Consider the following 27608-nt stretch of genomic DNA (forward strand, 5'->3'; position numbering starts at 1 on the left):
TAGTAAAATATTGATTGAAAGAAAGAAATTACTTCTGATTGTTTCATTCAGTACACTAAGTTTGTCTCTTGACTATCTCATGGGTGTGATCATCAGTTGGTTTGTTAGCTTAGATTTCTTCTAAATGCATCATCTCACAGCATAATCCTCACTGGAATACCTGATTATTATAGATAGAGATCTCTGTACATTCTGGATTAGCATAGTTTTGTGTGTGTGTGTGTGTGTTCGTTAAATCCAGAAGTTGGAGAGAAAAGCTGCTACAGCGTGTAAATTTCCCTGCGCTGTCTTACAACTGCTACTCACTTAATGCTATATTATTAAAGATAGAAATGGAACTCCCTCCTCTCTACTGTCTATATGTGCAAATCCAACCAACATCAGTGAGCTTTTGCTGCATAGCAAACCAACTCAAAGCTTAATGATTCGGGCTTCCCTGGTGGCGCAGTGGTTGAGAGTCCGCCTGCCGATGCAGGAGACACGGGTTCGTGCCCCGGTCCGGGAAGCTCCACACATGCTGCGGAGCGGCTGGGCCCGTGCGCCATGGCCGCTGAGCCTGCGCGTCCGGAGCCTGTGCTCCGCAACGGGAGAGGCCACGGCAGTGAGAGGCCCGCGTACCGCCAAAAAAAAAGCTTAATGATTTAATACAGCAACCATTTCATTTAGCTCATGATTCTGTGGGTTATCAGAGCTCAGTGAGGACTTTCTTCACATCAAATTTTATCCTACAGGAAGTTAATCCAGGCTTTTTCACATGGAGGATTCCCAAACAAGAAAGAACAAATTTAATGAACAAGAATTTTTCAAGCCTCTGTTTCCTAGAGCCCCATTGGCCAAAGCAAGTCCCATAGGTAAATCTACATGTAAGGGTGGAGAACAGATTCCACCTCTTGATAGAAGGAACTGCTGAATAGTGTGGCCATTTTGTTTTCATCTATCACAGCCCATTCCCAATGCAATACTGAACTCCCCATAACTGTTCCCAAAGTCTGATCCAACACAGTATCAGTCTCAGGATCTAATACCTTGCAATTTGTATCCTGTTCAAATGTAGATGAAATTCTGGAGTGTGGCATCTTGGGTGCACATTTCCTTCATTCAGAGACCTTTAAACTTACAAGAAGATAACTGCTTTTGACACACCTAACATGCAATGAAAAAACAGGTACGAAATAACCATAACAGGACTCTCATTCACAAATGGAAGAAACAGGACAACACAGCAGTCACTTTTCCATAGCAATTCTGAAATCCAGCTGAGTATACATCGTCAGATTCCCTCCTGTGGGGAAAAGGAATGATCCCTGGTTAGAAGGCAACTCTGCTCCCAGGGAGTGGTTACTTTGTCCATTGTTTATGTCTGTTGTTTCCATTCCCTACACCCTTTCCTCCAACACTTGAGATGTTCTTCATTCTCCATACGACATTACACATTTGCAACTAAGCAGATTTCTCAGACTGCTTCCTTCCTACTTATAAAAATTGGGGGACTGAGATAATTTTTTTTATTTTGAACTATCTCTGTCCATTTTAGTCCAAATTTGCCTAGTATAGGGTTTCAGCAAAGACTACTAGAAGAAACAATGTTTACACTGAGACTTGAAGAATGATGAGAATTTTATCCAGCAAAGGAGAGGGTGAGCAGTAAAAGGAGAATATTATAAGCAGAAGAAATAATTTCTGCCTGTGAATCAAAGGACCACAGGCAAGTTCCTTGAGCTCACAATCTGAACCTAATTCCTTCTCTGCACCCAGTTAATAGTACCAATACCATAGAGTTCTTATAGGTATGAGAACAAACAGGAACAAATTAGATTTTATTTGTAAAGTGCTTAATACTGTATCTAGGAAATTAGTAAGTACTAGTAAGTACTTCCTGCATTAGATCCTGGATTTGCCACTTAACAAGGTGTGTGATCTTGGGCAAGACATTCACCTTGTGTCCTTCAGCTTCCTCTGCAGGAAAACACTAAGTACTTGTGCGTAAGGGTGTTGGGAGCATTCCATGAGTTCCTATGTGAAGCATTAGAACAATTCCTGACACATAATATATACTATATGAATGTTGGCTTATATTAGGAATACAGAAACCCTGCAGGAGTCCAATTAGGCATTTAGAAATTATTCTATGACTTATAAGAAAACTGAGACTAGAAAAGCATAAGTACCTGCCCGAGTTCATTTAGCTAACAAATTCCATGGTCTGAAACTCAAATATGCAATTTCTGGTTCCAGCCCCACCCCATGATGCTTCCCTAAGCTCCAATAAAAATTGCCTTCATGGAACCTCAAGAAACAGCCCTTGGCTACTTGACATAGTAATATTACCATTGGTAATATTATCCCCTGGTCTTTTCAGTGAAGATGAATTTCCTGAGAAGTTTCTGAGCTGTGGAGAAATAGGTAGGAATTCTCGTCACTCTGAATGACTTGCGTCAGAATATTTTAACCATAGCACCAAGCAAATTATGCATATTAACAGGAAAGGAGTCTCAGATTTGAATATGAACGATAAGATGTACAGAGAAAAATGCACTGGTCCTTGAAGCACTCTTTATCTTTTAAAAACAAAATGAGAGCATTTCAACTTACAGAATAAAGTGTCAAGATACCCTAGGTAATTAGAGTCTCCAGTGTCAAAATGCTGATGGGAAAATATCACCACAAAGCTGAGATGCACACCCAGGTCTATCTGACTCCAAATCCCTTTTCCTGTCCACCACACCACTACCACCAACGCATGCTGCCACCAGAGGTCATTTGCAATTGCTCTTTTATGAGCTCCTGGGAAGGGGAAAAAGGAGGTAGAGGAAGGGCTGGTGAAAAAGCACTAAACTGCACAGAAACTAAAGGTATAGGGATGGCTTTAGGATTCACCTGGTATATCTCTGAAAGGCAGCAATGGTTCACACTTTCATAGACCAAAGAATTTTGTTTTTTGAAAAACAATGGCACTGAGGCCAAACAAATCCTTAATATTCAACCTTATCTCTCTATTCTCTTTTGGTTTGGTTTTCATGGCAACCTATATTTATTGGGCAATTCTGTGTGTATTTGCTGAAGGCAGGTGATTGCTTTTGCTCAATTTAGGGGGGGAAACAGTCTAGAGGGAGGTCATTTAGAAGAATCTTTTTATTTTGTGGGAACTCTTAGTCTTTAAAAATAACAGTTAATTTCTTAAACTTTGTGGTAGGCATTATCTGAAAGATGAGTGAAATTAAAATCGATTATAAGAAGAAGCGGAGAAGGAGGAAGAAGGGGAGAGAGAGAAAACGAGAGAGTAGATGAGAGGAGGATGTGAGGGAAGGAGGAAGGGAATAAACACACGTGTGGTGTGGGGATAGTCTCAGAGGACCCTGGCTAAATTCTAGCCATTTCCACTGCTTGCCTTCATACTCCGAGGGTGTCTTGTCTCCTCTCTCCATCTCTCTCATCCTTCTGCACCCTGCCTTCTACCCCTGTCACTACAGTGAAGCGGAAGAGAGAGGCTGGCAGGCTTGCAGGAAGCCAGGTGCCAAAGCCACCACCACCACCTGCACGTCAGCTCCATCTAGAAACACCACTTTCCCACATCACTTGCCTCCAATTCTGTTCTCTGTCCACAGGCTTTCTCCAACATAGCAGAGGATTTCTCTACCTGCGAGTAGGACAACCCAAATGTATAGGGCATTTAACCCTCAACCAATGAGGGGCAGATGTCTGTAAATAGAAAGTCCATCTTGACACAAGCCTTGGTGGGACACTTCTGAGGGGCATTCCACATGGTTCCTCAGTGGATCCAAGTGGGATTAATCCCACTGTCCACAGCAGTAATTCTCTCACTAACATGCCCTTCTGGAGCTTCTCATGCTTCTCTGCCTCATTTTCCCCTCTTGCTCTTACTTGTATATCCTGGAACTGTTTCCCAAATAAATAGCCGTTCCCATGTGCTCATGCTTTCAGGTGAAGGGAGAATAAAACACTCGGGTATCCCTGTCTTGACATTAGCTTTCTGTGAAATAATATTAATAATTCAATTCAATTAATAGTAATAATTATAATATTAATAATTAAAGCCAAAGAAAGTTGACGTTTATGAGGGTTGCCACTGCCCTGACGCCTCATTCTGAGTTCCATCAGGGAAACGGAACCTCCCTGGGCTTCCATGTAGAAGAGTTCTTACTAAAATCCAGCATATGACAAATCGTCATCCAGCTTGGATCACAGAGCTTCAAAATATTTTATTATTCTGCACACACCTCACAAGAATAATTATACTTTCTGTAGCACGCGACACTGAGTTCTGTGTTTGTGAAGAATTCTGTTTCCTTGACTTCTTTTAAATAAGCTGAAGAAAGAGATAAAGGAAAACACCTACTGAAGTACCTCTGTTGTGCTTTTTTTCTGGTAACTTAAACCTGAGTAAGTATAAGAAAAAAATGGAGGAAAAAGTCTTTAAAAATATGTTTGGCTAACATTTCTTTTATAATACAGTATTGACTGTAATTGTTGCTTAAAGTTTCCTAGGTATCCACATTCTGAAATTTCCAATAGCATAAACATAATTTATCTCTTGGAATTCATTGCTGATACAGTTTTTGGAGTTGTATTGTTTATTTAGTTTCCTAATGTAGAATTTCAGACACCAATAGCTGACAGGTCCTGAGGACGAGTGAGCTTACAGAAGTGTCAACTAGATGTTATTATAAGATACACATTCTCAGGGTCCAGTAACACTAACAGACAGACAAGAATAGACTATTCACATGTTATGTTCTGGCATCAACACTCAGCTGCCAAAGTTGATCACATGGGAACAGGTTTTCTTTGCAGAGAAAAATGCCTTGAAGCATAGAAAATTATTTGAAGAAGAACAGATGCCCAAATATAGCACTCATATTCATCAACCACAACAAAAAAATGTATAAACCAAGATTCCTACACCAAAGAAACATAGTTATACTCTTTTTTGCTGACAGTCATTATTAAAATATGTAAATTATTTGGTGGTCAAAAGAAATCTGCTCTTCGTACCATATACTGAGTTCTGTGAATGCTCTTCTTGAGTTTCATGCTGCAAGACAGTGGTATAGGTTGAAAGTCTAATGACAATGTCCTCTGGATAACATGAATTCTTGGATAAGCCTTGTTTTAAATTCAATGCTATGAAAGAGTATATCCGCTACAACATAAGCTGGTGACCATGAGGTCACTATTTGTCCACTGATGAGGTCCCAGAACTGAGGTACTTGGCACTTAGTAGGTACTTAATAAATATTTTTGAATGAATGAATGACAGCAATGCCCCAATATATTTAGGCTCTCATAATATAGTATTGCAAAATATACTAAAACGAAGGTCTCATTAAGGCCATAGTTTGGTCTTAAAACCATGAGCGCTGAAATATGTCCTGGACTTCCTTCACAGAATTTTGCACAAACCAGGGCCTTATCCAAATAGCAAGTTATTTGACCCAGAACAATTTACTCTACTATGTAACCTGCCAAGTCCATGGGCAATAATACAGAGTGGAAAATGTAAAAGCCCAAATAATCACTTCAGGAAAGAAAATAAAAGCTGTCCTCCATCTCAGCCCATCGCTTAATAATATAACAGTATTGGAAACGGGAACATCTCACCTCACATGCCCAAATATTTTACCCTGTCATGCACAGGACATTCTGGAACAAGGTACGAAGCCTTGATTCCATCCCTTCTCACATGCCCTTGTAGCAACACCCACTAGCCCCTCCACTGCTAGAGCTTTCCAAGAAATTCTCTAGAACTTGACAAGGATCCGAGAAATACCTGGATTTACCCAGAATTTGGGCAGAGACCTTGATTTCTCAGAGCCAGTCATCGGATGTAATTTCCTTCCGGAGCCTTTCCTGATTCCTTCTAAGCTGGCTAAGTCACCCTCCTCTCTGGGATTTTAACATAATGTTTCATAAAGGATGTCATTTCTGCTTTAAGAAACTGCTGTCCACAACCTCATGATGCACCAGAGTTGGTCAGGATCTTGGTTCCAGGTTACTGAAATCCAAATAGAATTAGCTGAAGCCAAATGAGGAATTTATTATAAAGATACCAGCAGGTCTCGTGGAGGCTGCACACGGGAATGGAATGAATCTAAACTTTGAGAATGCACGGGATACGAACTCAGACTATCGGGAAACTCGCCTCTCACCTCTGCTCTTCTCTCACCAGCTTCCTTTGCTTTTCTGGTCCACACGGAGCAAAGTATGACTGCCAAAAGTGTCAAAATGCACGTCTGTATACCCCACGAACCCAAAGAAGAGTAACTTTATTTCAAGTTCCCAGTTTCCCTGGGAATGACTCCAATTGGCCCAATTTCATCAAGTGCCCGCCTTAGACCAACCAAACGCAGCTGGAGGTGGGAGCTGAGGTTAAAAAATATGGCCAGGCTGTTGGGCAGACAATCTCATAGGTGTCTACCACACCTCCAAATTCTTTAGTTTCGAAGGAAAACACGTGGTCAGAGTAGACTATTTCAAACGTATTAATGATAGTTGCTATAATATATAAGGTTTTTTAAGGCAATAATGTTCAAATTTATTTCTATTAATAATTCATGGTAACAATAGAAAATTCCTAAGTAAACACATTTGCTTTGTTTTAAAAATAAATTTATTTTATTACATGATAATACTGACAGTTTACATAAACAAGGTCATTTAACATAGGCAAAACAATTATAAAATACATTTTGAAAAGATACGAAAATCTCTGAAGTACTTTCTTGGTAGTTCGATCTACCAAATTTCAAAAGACACCATTAATATTTTAGCATCAAAAGAAAATTCCCAAGCTTGAATTGTCTTGAGAGAATCCACTGGTCAGCCAACCTCTGTTTGTTGGTTTCAAGCACTCTTACTATCAGCGAAGACTGAGAAAGAGAAAGAGCGTGAAGGAGCTCAGAGGAGGCTTTTGGAAATAAAGTGTATGCAACATGGATTGGTTGAAACTGATCCTATTTCAAGAGTGGTCACTCTCAGGAGAAAAAATGGATTTAGAAAATTATCAGTTGTCTCAGTTAGCTCTCATGGATATTTGAGCTATTTCTGTGTTCTACATAAGCACAGCCTCAGTCTCACTTGAAACATGACATGTGATAAAAGGTAATAGACAACTTCACCTTTTCTCCGAATTCTCTGATTCACTTGGGGTGTGGAGTCTACACTGCCAGGTAAAATTTACAAAGATTCTGGAAAAGCTGCTTTTCTGACAGGCACAACAGCCAAAGTGTAGCCATTTGAGGACATCTCATCATTTTTTAGAAAAATGTAGGAAATTCCATATTCTATGGAATATTGGCTCAGTGTGCATTCTGCTTTTTCAGGTTTAAGAAGAATCTTTATTAACCGTTACCTGGAGTTGAAGGAGCATTTGGCAAGATGATCCCAAGTAATAGATGACTATGGTCATAATCTGATTGCACCAAAATTCACCTGAGAGCAATCACGGGTACTGTTTGCTTAGAAGAACAAATGAGGGTATGGTCACAGCCAGTGTCTGCTTGGGCTCTGCTGTACTGTCGCTGACCATTTACCCCGGGATACATAGCCTCTTCCAGTGCTATTATCTATCCTTTAGCAAGCATAGACACTTACCTGGGGCTTAAAGACTTCAGGCATTTACTTCCCATCTCTGCTCATTACCCTAGCTATGGGGCAAATCTGTTTGCTTTAGAAATGTAAGAATGTATGCATATCACTGAGAACTTATAAAGGAGCAAAGAAGCATAATGAAAGTCAAGACTACGGAAAGCATGATGGTAACAATAACATATATCCAGGACTCTGCATTCTGTTTCTGCAGGAAAATGCACCAGTGTCTCAGAGTCATGGCAAAACGCAGTTTAGGGTGAAGTCTTGGGTTATATTGTGAGTTAGGTTGCAACAACTCCAATGAAAAGAAAATGATGGTTAAGAGCACAAACTTTGAACTTGGGTAAATCTTGGTTCCAGTTTCAGCTCTACCTATTCCTAACTCTGTAAAACTGGGTTAGATTATTTAACTTCTTAGGGCTTGTTTCTATACATGAGAAATGAGGATCATAGATCCTTAAAAGAATTAAGGAAATAATGTATTTCAAACTCTTAGCACATAGTAAGTTTGGGATAAATAGTAGCTTTATTATTAATTCAATTCCTCGGATCTAAACTCCTTCCTACTCTTCTTTTTTGTTTGACTAGTAATCCCGGTGACGAAACTTAAGTGGAAGTTTATTAAAATTTCCCTTCTTAACTGGGTGCTTTTCCCAAATACTATATAATAATAAAATTACTTATTATTATTATAAAAACAACAGTAAACAACACAAATTAACATTACAAACAAAAAGTAAATACATTATTTAAAATTCATTTTGCTGGCTGTTTTCCTGAGACACAGTCTGTCCATTTTCAAATGAGTAAGGTATTTTGTAGCTTGCCACCAGCCTGGAGGTACCTTCATAGACTGCAGGAAAAAGGAAAAAAAGAGCAAGCCATTGAAAAGAAATGTACTATGTAATTACAAAAAATATCTAGAGCCAGCATTTTTGTTTTCAATTCATTCGTGTCATTCTGGTCATAAGTTAGGAGAATATTATAATTTCTTGGTAAGCATTTACTATACCCTATTAATCTGCTGGGCGTTCCTGGGAAAGGAGATTCTTTGCACTGTGGGGCGAGCTATAGAAAGTCACCTTTCTCGCTTGTTGGATGGGAACAAGAAAGTATGTGGCCTTGATTGCTACCGGCCTCTTCTATGACCTAAGAGGAATTAGCCAAAGATGAAGCCAACTCTTCAACTGGTGAACAGAAGGACAGAAATAATTGTTCTCTGCGTGGGAACTCTGGTACAAGCAAGTGTGAATGCTACCTTCCCTCTGGACTGCCAGTGCGTGTGAGCCAATACACTTCCTTTATTTTAAACCAGTTTGGTTGTGCTTGATGCCTTACAGACAAAACTACCCTGTCTGATTGAGCTAGTTATGCTCCGTCTGCCCCCTTGAGTCTTCCTCTGTGCTGCTGCTCCGCGCTCCGGGGTGGGGCTGACCTACAGATTGCATCACAAGGGCTCCCTTGTCCTCTGGCTTCTCATTGAGTTTGGCTAGTGGGAGGCGCCTGCCAAAGATCTGAAGGCAAGAGGAGAGAAGGTTTGGGGGCATTTTTCTCCACTTCCTGCCTCCTTCATTGTTTAGCTGCCGGCTGTGGCTATTTCCATCCACAGCTACAGCTCCTGCCTGGTGGGGTCTTCCAGCACAGCCAGATTCTCAAGGCCAAGGTACCTCTTCCCCAGCAGTACAGCCTCCTGCAATTGCTAGACTCTGGGAGCCTCAACGTTCCTATGGGTACCCTCATCCCTGCACTCCCAGTCCCTTCATCGAAATGTCTTTTTTTGGATCATCCGAGAGGATTTGTGATTCCTGCTGAAATCCCAAATGATAGAATATTTTAAAGAGCTTAGAACAGTGCTTGGCATGTGGTAAATGCTCAATAAATGCAGTTATTAAAATATTGCTTTTGTTATTTCCTTTCAGTGTGAGATGTCTAAACTAAAATTCTTCTCTCCTGTGATATATTGGAAAAATATATCAAGTATCTTATAATATTTTATAAGAATATAAAATAACGACCACAGCTATGCAGAACTAGAAAGCAGACTGATCTCAGTACATTAGAAAAAGTATATAAAAGTCCACATTCTATCTCTGTGGTAGAGTGACATCCAAAAGGAAGATATGAGAAAGTCTTTTATTTGGCTCCAGATTCTATGAAAAAAAAAAAAAGTCAATTTATTTTTAGATGTTTTTAAACATAATCAAATTCCAAACAATGATTTACTTGATGCAGTTAAGCCCTACTTCACCAGGTAAATGTCACCTGTTCCCCATCTACCAAGTTTATCACACTTACCATTAAGCAATACTAGTCTCTTGAATGTCATCATTTATAGGAGTTATATCTTTACCTAGAGTTTCCATTTCTTCTTCCTTCTTTATTCTTTCTCGATGTTTCCGAAGAGGACTTGGAAAACAAAGTGTTAGAAATTAGTGTGGTCCTATTAGTTAATGCAATCACAAAATTAATCAAGAGAGCCCATGATCTTATTTCTAGACTGTTAAAAATGTATAGGTTCCTTTTTTAAAAAAATAAAATTTAGGTTCTCTCTTTATCCATCCCTTTCTCTAGGCTCACATGATAGCTACAATAGCATCAGTGTGGATAGGGTGTAGTTATAGATACACAGGAAGAATATGGTACCTAATTGTTGATAGATCTTGGTGAGCACAAGAAACTTTTTCAGGCCAAGCCATTTTACAAAATAGACTGATAAGTATTATTTAATGTGTAAATAAGAAATAGTACAAAATGGAAACAGACATAAGAAAACCAAGAGAGTGAGGGTAGCCTCTGGATATGTTAATTAAGTTTCTAGATATACTAATTAAGAAGTGTGTTAGATATTCTGGGCTGCAGTCCAGTTTTCCTAAAGTAAAATTAATGTAATAAAATAGGGCACTTCCCAGCTCTGCCCCAAACTTGGCCTTATAAAAACTCCTTTTTGCCATAAAGTAGGTAAAATCTTGAAAAATACCTTCCAATTTTATACCTAGGAGGAATCCTACAGATTATTTGGTTTAATCCTCTGTCTTACAGAAAATAAAATCAGAGTTTAAAGAGGTTAAGAAACTTGTCCAAGGTCTCAAAGATGTCTAAAGACAGAGCTGGGACAAAAATCACTCTAGACTGCCGACAGCTATGCTAATGCCTTTCTACCCAGAATGTTGTAAAGAAAGGAATCATGCAACACCCTCCTCTAATGAATACCACAGCCCGAGGGTAAATGTAACAATTTAGGAGGCTTCTCTAGACAAGAAGGTAGCATTTTAGAAAATGCCTTTTTAGCATGCTATGTGGGAGTCCCGGCCTGATAAAAAATTTGAGGAGTTTCCAAAACTAACTTAAGAATTATACCAAGCCATTCTGTCTCAGAGAAAAAACAAGGTTTTTCTTAATTACCAAAGATGAGGTAAATAATAAAAAGTAAAGACAGGAGGAACAGTGCAGTCATCTTTCATAAATAAAATTCATTATTTTAATGTGACCAAGAAAAAAATATTTTTGTTTGTTTCCATCTTTCAAAGTTGTTGTGTCATGGTACAGTTTAAGAAAATAAAAGTATTGTTTAGCCTATTAATAAACCCACATAGAATATGATGGACTTTAGGACTAAATAATTGACTTAAATTGAGATATAACTGATATATAGCATTGTATTCATTTCAGGTATGACTTGATATTTGTTTATATTACAAAACGATCACCACAGTAAGTTTAGTTAACATCCATCACCACACATAGTTACAAAAGTTTCCTTTCTTGTGATGAGAATTTTAAGATCTCCTCTCTAAGCAACTCTCAAATATACAATACTGTATTATTAACTATAGTCACCATTAGTACATTACATCCCCATGACCTATTTATCTTACAACTAGGAGTCTGTGCATTTAGGTCACCTTCATTCATTTTGCCCACCTCCTTTTTTTTTAATTAGGAGATTTATATAAATTTTATTTTAAATTACAATAATTATGCTCAGAAAATGACAAAAAGTATATGTCCTGTGTTTATTATAAATGCTTCTAAATAAATGATGGCAAGCTGTGAAAAGTGATTTAAATCAAAGCAAAAAGGAAAGAGAAAAGGTAGGAAGGAGGGAAGGAAGGAAAGAAGATAGGAAAGATAAAAGTTTTCAGATTCCCTTAAAATTAAATTTAAAAGTACTTACTGACAGCATGTGCAGATGCTGACCACCAAAATGATAAAAATTACCATAACTGCTATCAAACAGATCACCAAAATCTGCCCTCTATCTCCTCTTAGGTAAAACAAGTCAACTCTCTCACATCTCGCCCCAGCGTAGCCTTCATCACAGCTGTAAAAGTGAAACAAGAAGAGGGCAACAAGGTCAAAAGTGAAAGACTTTTAAGAATCTTTACCGTTTCTTTTTTGAAGAAACTAACACTGTATTCATTACTTGGAATTAATACAGGGTGTAGTTCCTTAAAAAATGTTAAGTTGTAAAGCCACTGTGTTCATGAGAAATTTCATTCTTTGCTGAAAACCTGTCATCCCTTGAACATCATTAATAATATGCTTAATATCAATAAACAGGGATGATAACAATTTACTAAAATCTGTCTTGAAAGGAAGGGGGTGATAAAATTTCCTACACAGCACTCCCAAGTGTTTAAATACCCCCAGAACAGGGAATTCAAAAAGCCCCAGGATTTCCCATTTCATCATAGGACAATACAAAGCGTTTCAGTGTGCCCAAATTCTCCTATTATAAATTATTTTTAAAGTATATGGTCTTATATGATCAAACATGGAACACATAGAAAGCTCCATAAATGTTATTCTACAGGATTTCTCTCCCCCCAACCCCTAGCCCCCTGGCCTCTCTTTTTAACTTCCATGCATCCGTTCTGGTTCTACTGTGTTCAGGAGTAACAGCTAGGTAACACTCTTCCCTTCACCACCTTCCCAACTGCATCCCCTCAAAATACAATAGGTCTCGTCCTCTCCAGTTGCTTTATCTGACCCTCTGAGGCCACATATTCAGAACTGTACACCATGCCCTCCACTCTCCTCTAAATGCCCCTTTTTCCTATGGCCCAAGTAAAGTGCCGTGACCAGAAATCAACAGACTCTCCAAATGGCACTATTCCCCCTCTCATTCTTCCAACTCCGTCAACACAGTCCTGAATTCACCTCAACTTAGCATATGCCCCACTTCTGAAGGTGCAGATACAGAGCCATTTGACCAAGCCGAGATTTGTCCAAGCAACACTCAACCCCCTACAGCTCAGTGATTTAGGGACCACCCATAGTATTCTCTGGATTGTGTAAGATGCGTAAAAGATGACTAAGAAGTTTGTCTGAGGCTACTTTAAAACCAAAATTATGTCTTGTAACATCAACACCTTTGCACTAACAAATATTCTCCCTTTTTCTTCTCCTCAGACTCATTCAAAACACAAAGAGACACTGGTCATATACATAATTATTGAAATCTCAGAAAGATGAAGCTCTACTTCTTACAAAGATTCCTGTGCAACCTCATTTTTGGTTGTGTTTGTTTGTTTGTTTCTTTTATGAAAGGATCTATTGCCAGGCCACTCGACAGTTTATGTTCGATAAGAGCTAAGGCAGTTAATTCCCACAAAGCTTTATTTCTCAAGTAAGGAGATTCCCTTACCGGCTGGCAATATTGTAGCTGATACAATGCTTAAAAAAAAAAAGCCTCGCTCAGTCACAACCATCAATTGAAAGGTGAGGCTCAAGGCAAGCAAAGGAGAAAAAACACCTAATGCCATCTATTGCAAAATGACCCCAGGATGTATGAGGGAAAATTGCTTCCTGCAAGATAGCTAGGCTGTTCATTGCAAGGTCAAAATAACAGGAAGAGAGCTTAGAAATATCTTGAAATATCAAAAATCTTTTGCACATAGGACTGGAACTGGGGGGAAAAAATCACTTTTAATTGCATGTGTGGGAGGGAGGTCTTTAGAGTTTTTTTTTTTTTTTTAAGGTTATAATTAAAATCTACAAATAGAGTCTCTTCCAATTAGCAGAAATGTTTCTCTAACAAATATACCAAATACAGCATTTTTAAACAAATAACTGTGCCCATAAAGTACATAGCAATTACTTGCTGCTTTTAGAATGTTTTTCTAATTATAAGTTCTGGGTTCAGTTGCTCACCCATGCTTTAAATGAATTTCTCAGTAAGCAGTCCTTCCTGTAAGTTATAACCCAATGAAGCCATGTAGCTGGTCAGACTCTTACACAGCCAGTTACAGTGGCTCTCACATTGTTTCACTGCTCATCAAATTAATAACGTATCAGCTGATGGTCATTTCAATGGGAGAGGAAGAGGCAAAGGGTGAAAGATGCTACTAGATGTTTAATAAATGCTGAGCAAATGAATAAGTGAGTTTTTATTTAATAAACATCTTATAAATTAAAATTAAAAATAACATTTAAAGATGCTATGACCCTTGAGGACTCTGAAAAATCAGGATTTGGGATCGCTATTCAGAAATAATCACCAGAAAGGGCTTCCCTGGTGGCGCAGTGGTTGAGAGTCCGCCTGCTGATGCAGGACACACGGGTTCGTGCCCCGGTCCGGGAGGATCCCACGTGCCGCGGAGCGGCTGGGCCCGAGAGCCATGGCCGCTGAGCCTGCGCGTCCAGAGCCTGTGCTCCGCAATGGGAGAGGCCACAACAGTGAGAGGCCCGCGTACCGCAAAAAAAAAAAAAAAAGAAAAAGAAAAAGAAAAAGAAATAATCACCAGACACTGTTCTAATAGATGTATAAGTATTAACTCAATTGATCCTTATAACAACCTTTGAAGTAGGTGCTATTATGAACCCCATTTGACAGGTGGAGAAACTGAAGTAAAGAGAAAATAAGTGAGTGGAGTTGGATTCAAATACAGGAAGTCTGGCTCTCCAGTTCATGCACCCACCCACATGTAACGCTACCTAAATGAATTGTGCCATGTAAATAAATCAAAGTTATGTACCTGGAAACAAACCATCTCCATTCCACAAAAATACTGAGAAGACTAAGAAGGGACTTGAGTTATTTGAAACACACTTTGGTTTTTTATGTAAAGACAGGAGTCCACAAACTCCTATGATCCCAAGCAAAAGGAGATATTTATGGTTTCCCAAGATAGCGTAATCACCAATTACAAGACCCCTTTGCTTGATCTGTGCTACACCAAGTCACCTAAAAGGTCAGGCCTAAGATGTATACTTCCCATTCACTTGAATGGTACAATTTATGGGACATTTACTCTGTGCTGGGTATCACAATAAGTACTTTTGCCTGATGTATTATTTTGCTTAATTTTCAACACTTGAAAGGAAGATGGTATCTTCTCTTATAGATGATAAAACACTCAGGGGCTTCCCTGGTGGCGCAGTGGTTAAGAATCCGCCTGCCATTGCAGGGGACACGGGTTCGAGCCCTGGTCTGGGAAGATCCTACATACCGTGGACCAACTAAGCCCGTGCGCAACAACTACAGAGCCTGCACTCTAGAGCCTGCATGCCACAACTACTGACCCCTCATGCCACAACCACTGAAGCCCATGCGCCTAGAGCCCGTGCTCGGCAACAAGAGAAGCCACCGCAATGAGGAGTCCGTGCACCGCAATGAAGAGTAGCCCCTGCTCGCAACAACTAGAGAAAGCCCGTACGCAGGAACCAAGACCCAATGTGGCCAAAAATAAATGTAAATTAAATAAATAAATTTATTTAAAAAAAAAAACATTCAGGAAAGGTGTGACTGACCCATTGGTAATGCTGCTTATAACTGGCGGAAACAAACTCTTGACTTAGGTCTGTCTTACTCCAAAACCTGAGTCCTGATTCGCGTGTTCTTCCTCTTCCCCTTGATTTTTGTATCATTCCACCACTAAGAAGGTGCTCCTGGTTCAGATGAAGGTCTTGGATTTGACATCTAGCACAGCACTAGATGAACCATGACAGAGGGACTTGTTCATTTATTCGTCAGACATTTCTTGCGCACCTAGTAAATTCTAGGCACTGTGCTTGGCACTGGAATATGAAAATGAATAAGCCATCCTCCCTGGCCTCTAGGAGCCCACAGCCACAGAAGGGATGTCCAGAGAAATCAACAGTGATGCTCCAGGGGAAAAAACTTTCACAGAAGTGTGACTGAATCACAGAGGAAGGACATCGAACTCAAATCAACGCAGGGGTCCAGGAGGAGCTGATGTTTGAGTTGTATCTTAAAGTGTCAGTAAGAATAAACTCTCAGACTATGAGAAGAGCTTGTCTAATAAGCCATGCAAAGGAATGTAGGATTATGGAAGAACATTGGGGAATGTGGTGAGAGACATGGCTAGAAAGTCAAGCCAGCATCAGAGAAGCTAGGGAGAAAATGGGTTTTAACCTCTGACTGAGGGGGACAGGCTGTGTATTGATCTCAGGCAGGTAGATTACACCCTGTGGTTTTCATTCTAGAAGGCAGCAATATTAAAGAACAGTACATCTACAGACATAGGGACCAGTTAAAGAAATGTACTGGTTTAAAAATAGGGACCAGTTAAAGAAATGTACTGGTTTAAAAATTCATGATATTCTCCCAAGTCAGTGAGCAATTAAATGAATTTTTTTAAAAAAAATCAACTCCTGGACCTCCCTGGTAGTGCAGTGGTTAAGAATCTGCCTGCCAATGCGGGGGACACGGGTTCGAGCCCTGGTCTGGGAAGATCCCACATGCCGCGGAGCAACTAAGCCCTGCACCACAACTACTGGGCCTGTGCTCTACAGCCTTTGAGCCACAACTACTGAGCCTGTGCGCCTAGAGCCTGTGCTCTGCAACAAGAGAAGCCATGACAGTGAGAAGCCCACGCACCACAATGAAGAGTAGCCCCTGCTCGCCACAACTAGACAAAGCCCGCACGCAGCAACAAAGACCCAACGCAGCCAAAGATAAATAAATACATTTATAAAAAAACAAAAATCAGCTCTATCTTTCCCAACACACGCACAAGCACATTTTCCTTATTTCCTTACATTAGTCTTTTTTCTTATTCCCCTCTAAGTATTATCTGTGTATATTGATTTTTTAATTAAATTTAATTATAATCAAACTTTGAAGAAGTCCATGACTCTTCAATGTTCCACTATATCAGGGCTTGGAATCACTGTTCTGAGATACTTGTGGAAAAAAAAAAAAAGAGAATCCTGGGGCAACTACACAGAAGAACATCAGCGCTCTATGACTTTAGGTCAAAAATATACTTAAGGAATCATCTTGCTCCTCTACGAGGTAGGGTCTCAGACAGCACTTTACAGAGACATCTTTAGAAGAAAATAAATATTTAAGATATGCAAAAAATTTGTTTGTGCCTGAGTAAAATTAAACTTGGACTCAATCTACCAAGAGTTGGAAAGAGAACGTTCCTCCCAGTTCCCTGCGGTACTAAACAGGCTTTGTGAATCTCTAAAAATAGGACTGATTTCCATGCACTTAATTGACACCTGCAAAAGTAGCTTGTAATTTGGCAGAAATTCCTTCATATTTACATTCACCATGAACCACCTAACACACGCCAGAAGACTGTGTTTGCATTCGAGTGCAACAAACCCCTGGGAGTTTATTTGAGCTGAAAAGCATCCTTAACACTGGACAGAAACAGTTTTGCTTGCGCAAGGCAGCAGAAGACACAGCCCTGCCTGGAAGGCGATCTGGACTCTCGCATGCTCATATTTCAGCAGGAAAGTGTGCGTCAGTTTCTCCATAAGTAGCTGTCCAACGGGGGCCCCTAAACAAGTGGCGCAGGGAGGGGAGGGGGTAGGACCAGGGGGAACTGCATCCCAACAGATGGCTGGATTAGCTCAGACTTTCCAGTCCTGTCACCCCCCAAACCGGCACCAGTCTGTACCCCTTTGTTTGTCGGCTCAGCGCTTCACTTACACGCAGGAGGGCGTCTGCTCGGCCACCACGAAGCGACATCTCCCTTTAATGCAGTAATGCTTGTACTGTTTGGGGCACCGAGAGAAGTGGCCTCTTCGCTTTGGTTGTGTGGTCGTAGCTGAAGAATGAGAAATGATTCAATAAATGAACTCACTTTAAGTATACATTTGTAAGTAGAATCATATTCCTAACTGTGCTGCCAGTTTTTCTGTGGAATATACTCCAATGTCTCATTTCTCCTTCTCCCCACACTGGCATATGTCGGACTTTTGTGACCCGAAACTAGCCCTAGAGATTGGCTAATGGGGATTGTGACAGGAACGTCTCATATTTTAACTAAGATTTCTGTCCAAACTACCTCTCAGAAACGTTAGTGTTGTTTAAAGCGTAAAGCATAATTGTGGTAAGAGAGAAGCCTCTTCTTTCCATGAAGATTGTCAGAGACATGGGGCTGATGGCATTGAAAAGAGAGGAGGGTTTTTGCCTTTCTTTGTCTTTTTTTAACTTAAACACAGCACTTAGTGCCAGATGCTGGTCTGTAGCTTTACAGAGAGTCATCCCTCGGTATCTGAGGGGGATTGGTTCCAGGACCCCAGGTGACACCAAGATCCGCAGATGCTCAAGTCCCTTGTATTATTAAATGGCATTTACAGTCGGTCCTCGGTATCCCCCGGTTGGGATCCGCGGTTGGTTGAATCTGCGGATGCAGAACCCGCAGATTCGGAGGGAGGGCTGTATTTACTCATTTCATACTCAGAAGAGGCTTGTGAGGGAAGCGCTGTTCTAACTGCTATTTATGGATGAGCAAACCACAACTCAAAGGGGCTAAATCACTTTCCCAGATCATGCAGCTAATATGTGGCAGACCTGGGACTCAAACCCAGGCAGTCCTGTCCCAGAGTCCACGTTTCTGCCTGCTCCACTCTGGTGCTCTGTCAGGCAGGTAGCTGTCATCTGCTCTCAGCCTGCGGCACCCAGAAGTCCTGCTTCTCTGAATGGGAGATTATCCCTCTCATCTGACCCCTGGAGGGTTTCTCTTGCCCTGAAGGAGGAAAACACTGTAAGCTTCATATCCAGGATTTCACTCCTACACTGACTTCCTTGTCTTACCTTTCAGAATCTTAATTGCCTAAGTTTTCAAAGTTAATTTTGCACCAGGGGGTGTAATATGGAGGGATTTCTCCAGCGTTTACGTGTAGAAAGTTTCAAGAAACAAGGATTGTCAAGAGAAACAGTAAAGAAATACTAACTAGCTGTTCCATGTGTTGATTCGCAACAGACACCTGCCCACACCCAGAGGCAACTGCTAACTAGCCAGCTCCAGCCCAGGGTCGGCCTCTCCATAGTCATGGTATGACCGACAGCTTGCAGGACTCAGACACCTGTGGACCCAGAAAGCCTACAGTGGTCACTTCAGAGGGCATTTCACACTAGGCTTGGCATGGCACCTGGCACCCCAATGACGTTACACGATCCCTTTATAAATAGCAGTGACTACTAAACTTCTTAATTAATATTATGAGATGAGTATATATACATACATATACCTATATAAAAAAAGTACCCAGGGTCACCAGAGAGGAGAATTGCAAAGGACTCTGGATGATCTATACACAGCAAATTTCTGTGATGCCAGGTCACAGAGTTTCGGAGGGTGACAGAATGTTGTTGAGGCACTGGCTGACCTGGTTTTGGTTGGTGACTTGATTACCAGCCATGCGGACTGCCTGTACGTGCCAGACATTTGCTCCCACGCATGCCAATCAATGGGACTCTTAGTGAAATTTCTCCCAGAAAGAACTGCAAAGTGTCTCAAAGGCAAAGACCTGTGTACTTTGGCAAATAAATTGATCAAATGAAGGTTGGCTTCCATCCATCAAGTACTTCCTCTTTCCATAGCCCTGTAGTAGGCATTGGAAAACATCAAAGAAATAAGGGATATCCTATCTAACTATCTACATTGGTACAATAGAACAAATTTAAGTCAATAAAAAGCAACAAACCAGTAAAAACAACCATAGTAACCATGGAAACATGGAAACAGTGGAAAAAATACTGGCTTAGGAGGAAGGAAATTAGTGTTTCATTTTCAGCTCTGCCTTTCATGAGCCCTATGGGTCCAGGCAAGCTAATTAAGCTGTCTGAGCCTCAGTTTCATCATCTGGAAATTGAAGATGATAACATCTACCTTAAAGGGCTGTTGACAGGCTCAAATAAAAAATACATGTGGAAATTCCTAGCAAAGTACCTGGGACAATAAAGTCCTCGGTAAATGAGTTGATTCTAGAATCTTGAAAATCCTGACAATTCTAAGAGAAATCTTGTGCCAGTACAAAGAGGGCTTATCTAATTAAAGAAAATTTCTAGGAAATGTAGACTTTTTTAGGAGGAGGTGAGCAAGCAGTTGAGTTGTGGATAATGTCAAGAGCAAAAGCTCGGGGTTGGGAATATGCCAGCCTCATGCGGGAGGTGGGTGGTAGATTTAATGGATATGGAAGAGACCTGAAGGAGAGTAGCGAAGGATGGCTGTGAATGGAAGTCAGAGACCACAAATGTCAGTGGGCTGAAGTGTTTACCCTTGAAATACAAGGTGGGAGAGAGCTGAAGAAGGTTCTTATGGATTAAATTACATGAAATATGTAAAACCTAAACTGTGAAGTGTTTTATCAATGTATTAGACAGGAAAGTGCACAACGGATTAAAGTAGGAAGATGCCAAAGGGGAAAAGAGGAATCCAAGGCATATCCGAGCCGTGCAGACATACAGGATATAGGCCTGGGGCAGGGAAATGGAGGGCAAGGAGATGGATTTAAGAATAGATAATCAACAAGGACCTACTGTATAGCACAGGGAACTCTACTCAGTACGCGGTAATAACCTGTATGGGAAAAGAATCTGAAAAAGAATAGGTATATGTATAACTGAATCACTTTGCTGTACAACTGAAACTAACACAGCACTGTAAATCGACTATACTCCCATAAAGAAGCAGTAAGACTTACTGATAGATCTCCTTGCTCCAGAAAGGTCTTTTCTACTTTGCAAAGCACACCTGACTTTAAATATAAGCCATATGGCTCTGTATCCTGAACTTTACTAATTCCTCTGGCTGTCACGCCCCTTCAAACATAGCCAGTCTTTTAATAAACACCATACAGAGCAAGATACCAGAGAGCGCCTTAACCAGCAGCTGCTGGATGCAGTGATTTGATCAGCCTTGGTTCATCCAAGCAACACAAATCCATGCCAGGGAAATGTTTGCCAGGCCCTGTTTTGATTTGCTCACAGAGTTCTCTCCTTTGCAAATAAGCGTGCCCTTAAATATTCCCAGCATTATTTGGATTTAAAAACCCTTCCATGCCACCAAGCAGAAAATGTCCTAAGATTTCTCTCTGGAACTTTAAAACCTGGAAGAAAAATGAATCACACATACCGCGTCCCCCCCCCCAAAAAAAGAAAGCCAAATGGGATCCTCTCTCTTTCTCATGGAATGAGAAGGCTTATCAGCATTCCCCCTTTTGAAATGCGCCTAAAATTCCAGTTGCTTTCATCTAATATTCATCAAGGTCACATTATCTGAAAATTGAACAGCTGTGAAATCTAACATTTTCTGACTATCATGAGACCTGATGACATAGGGCAGGGGAGGGCAAAATGTACCCTTCCTTTCCAGAGGTGTTTACCAAGAACAAGGAAAAGTTAATCTTATGACAAAAGAATGATTAGTCCCATGTATTGTGTTTCTCTTTTGAGAAGTAAATGGTATGGTCTTGAAAATGTAACAGCCGTGAAGATTTCCCTGATACTGGGGGTGGTGGAACTTAACTGACCTTTTTCCCTCCCACCTTACTCTTTTCCAACCCACATTCCTCAAACCAGAACCTTCCTCTGGGAGTGAGTTTGTCCCACAAAATTGCTGGAGAAAATTACATGTACCAGAGGACCAGATCGCAACACAATCTTATAAGCAGATGGGCACCACAGGTAACATATCGTAAACTCTTCATGAGACACTGTATTTCAGAGATTCTACAACCAATTAAATAAGAAACTACCAGGGCTACTGCAGGTCAGTGATGTCAAAATTTGATTCTAAGAGTTAGTAAAAGGGATCAGGAAAAAGAATAGCTTTCACTGATAGTATGGGCAGATAGATAGGAAGTGGTCACCTTCTTAGGGTCATATGAATAATTAGATGACATGTGATGGATTCCCTTGGGTCAAACTAAAGTGGAGGAATACAGCAGACACCCAAATAACCTAGTTTAAATATGGAATTTTCCTCAATTTGATGGATGCTTTGATTAAACAGTGTGATTCCTTAGTCTTTCTGTACATGGTTCTTATCCTCAAGCCAAAACAGGCCTTGTGATGCCTTTGTGATTAAAACTCTTCACAATTGATACATTAGGTTTACTTTTCGGAAAACCTTCCCTTTTTATTCCAATAATGCTCATGAAAAATCTATTTAATGATTTTGCAAATGATATTAATATCAGCAACTCTTCTGAAATCAACTCTAAAGGTAATATACAATTACTATGACAATGCTTTTTTGGTAAATCTCATTACAATGTTTATAACCTCTTGTATCTCTAAACCTTTAGTTAGGTACATAGTTCAATCTCTGTGTAAGAGATTTAAAAAGGGATACTAAATTTTGAGACAGAAGTCCCACAACTGTTATCAAGGAGAGAGAGGAAGGAAAACAAATACCTATAAATTCATCTCCTCACACAGATATCTGACCTAAAAAATAGGGGAAACAACCAGTGCACAGAAGAGTTCAAGTGGTCACAGCAGAGTCTGGAGAAACATTTCCTCTTATTCTATGAAGTACAGCCTGAGGCTTTAATGTTCTAAGCATCTTCCCAATAAGGGTTTCTTCATTTTACAACCTTCTTAAGCCAGGAGGGGAGGAAGAAAGTTTTATACTTTTTAAGTTAATTTTCCTTCTTATCTTGCCAACTATCTCTGTGGCACAGGGGAATGTAAATTCATGATGCTCTTGAAAAAGTGCAAAATTGGAAAATGTTTTGTAATTGAGGATTCCCATTTGTCTTCCATTCAATGCAGTTTCCTGTAAAACTGTGAATTGGTCTGTTTCTCCAGGAAAAGAAAAATAAATCTCACAGATGTACTTATTACCTTCCTGGTTTACTAGGATATGCTTACACGGGGGGCCAATCAGGTCTGATCAGCATGTCTTTTAACCAGAAGGACTGTGCCAACCATTTCTGAGCTTACAGGAGTGAACCTTCACTTAGAGCTGCCCTTTTCATTCCAGCCCTTTAAAGGAAGAAAAAAGAATCCAGTATTGAGATTTGAGTGTATTTCATGTATCTAAAATTATTCATGGCTAGGAGACAAAGAAGAATCGACAGGGAAAAAATTGTATTTCCTTTTGTTTTTCAAGAGTGCGTGTGGGAAAAAACAAAAAAAAGAATGCATGTGATGCCTCCTTTGCTCATTCTCCCCTGCTGGTTTGACCTCAGCTCCCCTAACCTCTACTTTCTGCAATGCATTGGGGCTCGATGCTTTCTCATCTCTTCTCCTCTCTCCTCTTAAAGTTTCAGTTCTGTAAGATAAATAATTTCTAGAGATCTACTATACAACATCAGTTGTCATAATTAATAATATTGTGCTGTACACTTAAAATTTTGTTAAAAGGGCGGATCCCATGTTAAATGTTTTTACTACAATAAAAAAATATAAAAATACATTTAGGAGGATGATGAGGAAGATTTTTTTTAACACTGTCAATCATCAGATTATGGAATAATCTCCCAAAGGAAATGTGAACATGTTGTCATTTAAGACATCTGAAACCAGACTGAAGAAAAGCACACAAACACATAAAGTTGGCTTTGTCCTTCTCACTACATGGGTGACAAGACCCGCACAAGCATGACCTAACACAGCGATGGGCTCCTCAGACCGTGGGCACTCTCCGGACCACCCACTAGTGGGAGGGAAAGAAAGATGAAGGTTGGGCTGGAACTGATGACTCACATCAGGATGACTTGCTCAGCGTGTTCCTGGCTCAGTTACAACATTCCCAGGGTGCTAGGAAAGGAGCACTTACACCACGTCACCATACTCCCAGCTCAGAGAAGTTTCCAGGGAATACAAGAGGCTCTTCTCCACTCTGCCCTACTTTTGGAATTGGCCTGTGTTGTGTTTTGTTTTGTTTTAAAATAAGAAACAACTCCTGTAGAACACCAGACCATGCAATTTATAAAGGACAGACAGACCTTAGACCAGGAGTCAGCCAACTATGGCCCCAAAGCCAAATCTGGCCCACGGCCTGTTTCTCTAAATAAAGGATTATTGGAAGACATCCAAGGCCATTCATTTGCATAGGTCTATGGCGGCTTTCATAGTTCAATGGCAGAGCAGAATAGTTGCAACAAAGACCGCGTGACCCACAAAACCTAAATTCTTATTATCTGACTCTTTACTAAGGCTGATCCCTGCCTCAGACTACTAAATGTGAGAATACTAATTCAGGAATCTTCAAGGTAAAATATGTTTTAAAATTGTTGCCTTCTTCCCTCTTCTAAGTTATAAAATAGAAAAAAATATTTTTTCAATTTGAATAGAATATGCCAGCTTTCTGTGAATCTAGTCCAAGACATCACATGCTAGAGACTGAAGCACACACACATCTACAATGCCCAAAATAGTATAATGATGAAGAATGGAAGCACTAGAATGAGAAAGACCTGAGCGTGAATCCCAGATTTGTGATATATCAGCTGTGTGACCTTCGGCAAGTTACGTATTCTTTCTAGCTTCACCTTGAAATAAAGTAAAAAATATTATCCAGCTCATAGGGTTCTTGCAAGGAATGAATGAATTACTATATGTAAAGTCCAGAGCCTGGTACATTAACATGTGCTCAAAAAACTACCTAGTTTTATGATTATTATATTATCAACAACTTAAAATTGAGGGGGGTCAAGTTTCTGAGGTTGAATATGAAGCTGATAAAAACAAATGCATCGCTTGTTATGCGTTACCTGGGCAATTTTCTCCACGGTCTCCACAGAGAAGGCCATCATTTTCAGGACTCCTGGTTGAATTCCCATCTGCCACGACACAGTGGAGGATCACTAGACCTTCAATTTTAAAACAGAACCAAAACAAATATGAAAACTTGTTCAATGAAAATGTGCTCAATGTGAACGGTTCTATCAAAATCATGACGATTTATGAAAATAACAAGCCTTTCCATTTCCAAGTCATTCTCCCGCAGCGAGGGAGGGCTACACAGGCCAGCGTGTCTCATTTTTTAAGCTCAGGGCTCAAGACAGAATTTTCAAGCCAGTATCACTTACATCTGACAAGCCCTGGCCCCTTAAATGAGGAGACTTGACCATAGTTGTGATGGAACCTTATCCTACAAGCAGAAGAACAGAGGGAGTTCCCAGCCAGCGGATGAACACACTGATGAATTTCCAGGGAGAAGGGATGATGAACCTGTGTAGCAATGTATTTTCTCCATGCCACACGGACCCAGTGTTTTTCAGGTATAAACTGTTGAGTGTGCTTCTTTCTGGGGAGATGCAAACTAGATATTCAATTCATAGGAATTATTTACAATTTTCAAATTCCTCCAGCTAAGTACCTCTGTCTCTGACAAGGATAGGCTTCATAGAAAGGCATGGGGAAGAGAGGAACACTGTGTTGAGGTTAGGACAGCTTAGAATACAAAGTGTAGTCCTCGCGAGGGTCCTGATTCAAACAAAGCAACAGTAAAAATCACTTATGAGATAATTAAGGAAATCTGACATTGTCTGGACATTAGAGAATATGAAGAAATTGTTATAGTTTCAAGGGTGATAATGATATTGTGGTTTGGATACAAAAAACAGAGTCCATATCTCTTAGAGATATGTATTTAAATACTTATTTAGGAAATTAATGAATTTCTGATTTGTTTTAAAATAATCCAACCAGGGAAGAGGGCTGTGAGGTAGTGAGAGAAGGGCATAGATGAAACAAGATTGGCCACATATTGGTAACTATTGAAGCCGGGTGGTAGGTATATCAAGGGTCACTCTGCTGTTCTCTCTATTTTTATATATATTTTGAAATATCTTTAATAAGAAGTTGGAGAGGGGAGGACAGTGGAGGAGAGATAAGACGGCTTGGTAGTTAACTTTTCCTGAGTTCACAAGCTGCTTTTGCCACTTGACAGCCAATGCACATTGGGCAAGTTTTATAACCTCTCAGTTTCCTCATCAGCAAAGTGGAGATGATTATTATCTCTTCTTCAGAGCATTGTGAGGATTCATCCAGGTAAGTGTGCAAAGCACTTAATACACTGCTGGCACATAATCGATGTTCAATTAAATTCTCATTATTATGTAACTGGTAGGAACAGAGTAACCTGCCCACGGATTGTATTGACATTTTTACATCTAGCCAAGGTTCTAAACTATACATGTCCTCCAGTACAATTCAGTTCAACCAATATCCACGAGCACCCAGAAACACACAGGTGGATAGGACATGCTCTACCCTCAAACTGCTCCAAAGCTACTAAGGCAGGTGAAGAGCCAACCAAGTAACCAAAACACAAAGTGATAGTATTGTACCAGAGAACAATAGTATCCAGAAAGGTCAAAGGCCAAAAGGTCTTCAAAAAGAGTTTTTCAAAACAGAAATTCTTTTCTATCTCTATTGAATTCGAAAAAAAATTTTTTTTAAAAAAAGAGGTGGTAACTAGCATTGGACACAGTGAAGAGAAATAGAAACTCATATCCATTGGGGATGGGTAAATTAGTATTACTTTTCTGGAGGACAATTTAGCACTATGTGTGCTAAAAGCGAAAAGCTTAAAATTGTACATGCACTTAAATCCAGTAATTTCATTTCTAGTAAGTTTTCCTAAGGAAATAATTTAACATACATAAAAAGATTTCGCTACAAAATTTCTCCACGTGACATTGGTTATAAAAAAATAGAAATTACCTAAATATCTAACAATAGAGAATTGATTAAATATAGGGAATACTCCCATGCAATAAAATGCTATTCAGCCATAGAAAATGATTTTCAAACATTTCAAAATATTCCTCAGTAAGAGAAGCAGGCTACAGAATAGTGATGTAGTGGGATCTGAGTGTTTGCATCTGTTTGTGATAAGTATAAAAATATCCATACAGATAAATAATCAAAAAAGTTGGGTAAGTAAGTAGGTAGAGAGTTGCCCACAATGGTTAGAAGAAGACCTTTTCCTTAATTTTCTTTATTTGCACTTTCTTATTTTTCTATCTGAATATTCTGTTGATTGCAACAAGAAAAAAGGATAGCTCAAAATTTAAAAAAAAAAAAACAAAAATTTGGCAACCAAATTTCCAGATTTGTCCTATCTTTTATGCCAATACCTGGCTCCCTCCTTTCACACTTAGAAGAAACCAGAAACAATCATTTATGACTTCTCAAGCACAGGAATTGTATATTAATCAGTTTGGTAATCCTGGAATCTAACACAGAATACAATGGATATTCAACAAATGTTGAAAGATTGACCAATCTTAGGTCAACCTATAAACAAACAAACAAACTAAACAATCAATTTCTAGTGGAAAATTTTAACCATCTTCTTTTTTACTATAAAAACAGATTTAAATCATTTTTAAAATCCCATACATGGGCTTTCTTCATGGGCAGATTCAAGAGGCGTTCATTCTGCAGTTGATCTGTTCTGATGATGGAAATTGGAAAATAAACTAAATCTCATAGAGATTCAACATCTGCAAACTGAAGATGACAATATCTCTGCCTCAGGGCTATTGTAAAACCTAAGTTGAGTAACATAAGAAAAGGCACACACAGGGCTTGGCACATAGTATACAATTTTTACTCTTCTTCTGCTCCTTCCCACTATCACTTACGATTTAACACATCATTCTTTATTTCCACATAACAGAGCAAGTCCTGATTCCATCGAAACCCTGCCTGGCCCTCCAAACATTCTGGCAGGCTGAGCCCAGGCTCTTTTCTGTTAAGGCTCACTCCACATGCTGGCATCCGCTGGCAAAGGAATTCCACTGGGTAGAGCCCCTGTGGAGGACCCCTTGCG

At 39.8% G+C, this 27608-nt stretch overlaps 1 protein-coding gene across 2 annotated transcripts in view; it reads right to left on the reverse strand.

Moving 5' to 3' along the window:
* Nucleotides 1-9905: 9905 nt before the first annotated feature.
* The window catches only part of BTC (betacellulin), a gene marked incomplete at both ends in the record, with an annotated part of 38120 nt that continues 20417 nt past the window's right edge, over nucleotides 9906-27608 (reverse strand). The window contains 4 exons of one of the 2 annotated variants that reach the window (XM_082837984.1): nucleotides 9906-10014; nucleotides 11783-11929; nucleotides 17516-17633; nucleotides 24538-24636. In XM_082837984.1, coding sequence (XP_082694110.1) covers nucleotides 9906-10014; nucleotides 11783-11929; nucleotides 17516-17633; nucleotides 24538-24636 — 473 coding nt within the window. The remainder of the gene's footprint in view (nucleotides 10015-11782; nucleotides 11930-17515; nucleotides 17634-24537; nucleotides 24637-27608) is intronic. The other variant, XM_082837985.1, reaches the window with a different exon arrangement.

This window comes from Leucopleurus acutus, assembly GCF_964270905.1.
Source record: "Leucopleurus acutus genome assembly, chromosome: 4".
Taxonomy (NCBI): Eukaryota; Metazoa; Chordata; class Mammalia; order Artiodactyla; family Delphinidae; genus Leucopleurus; species Leucopleurus acutus.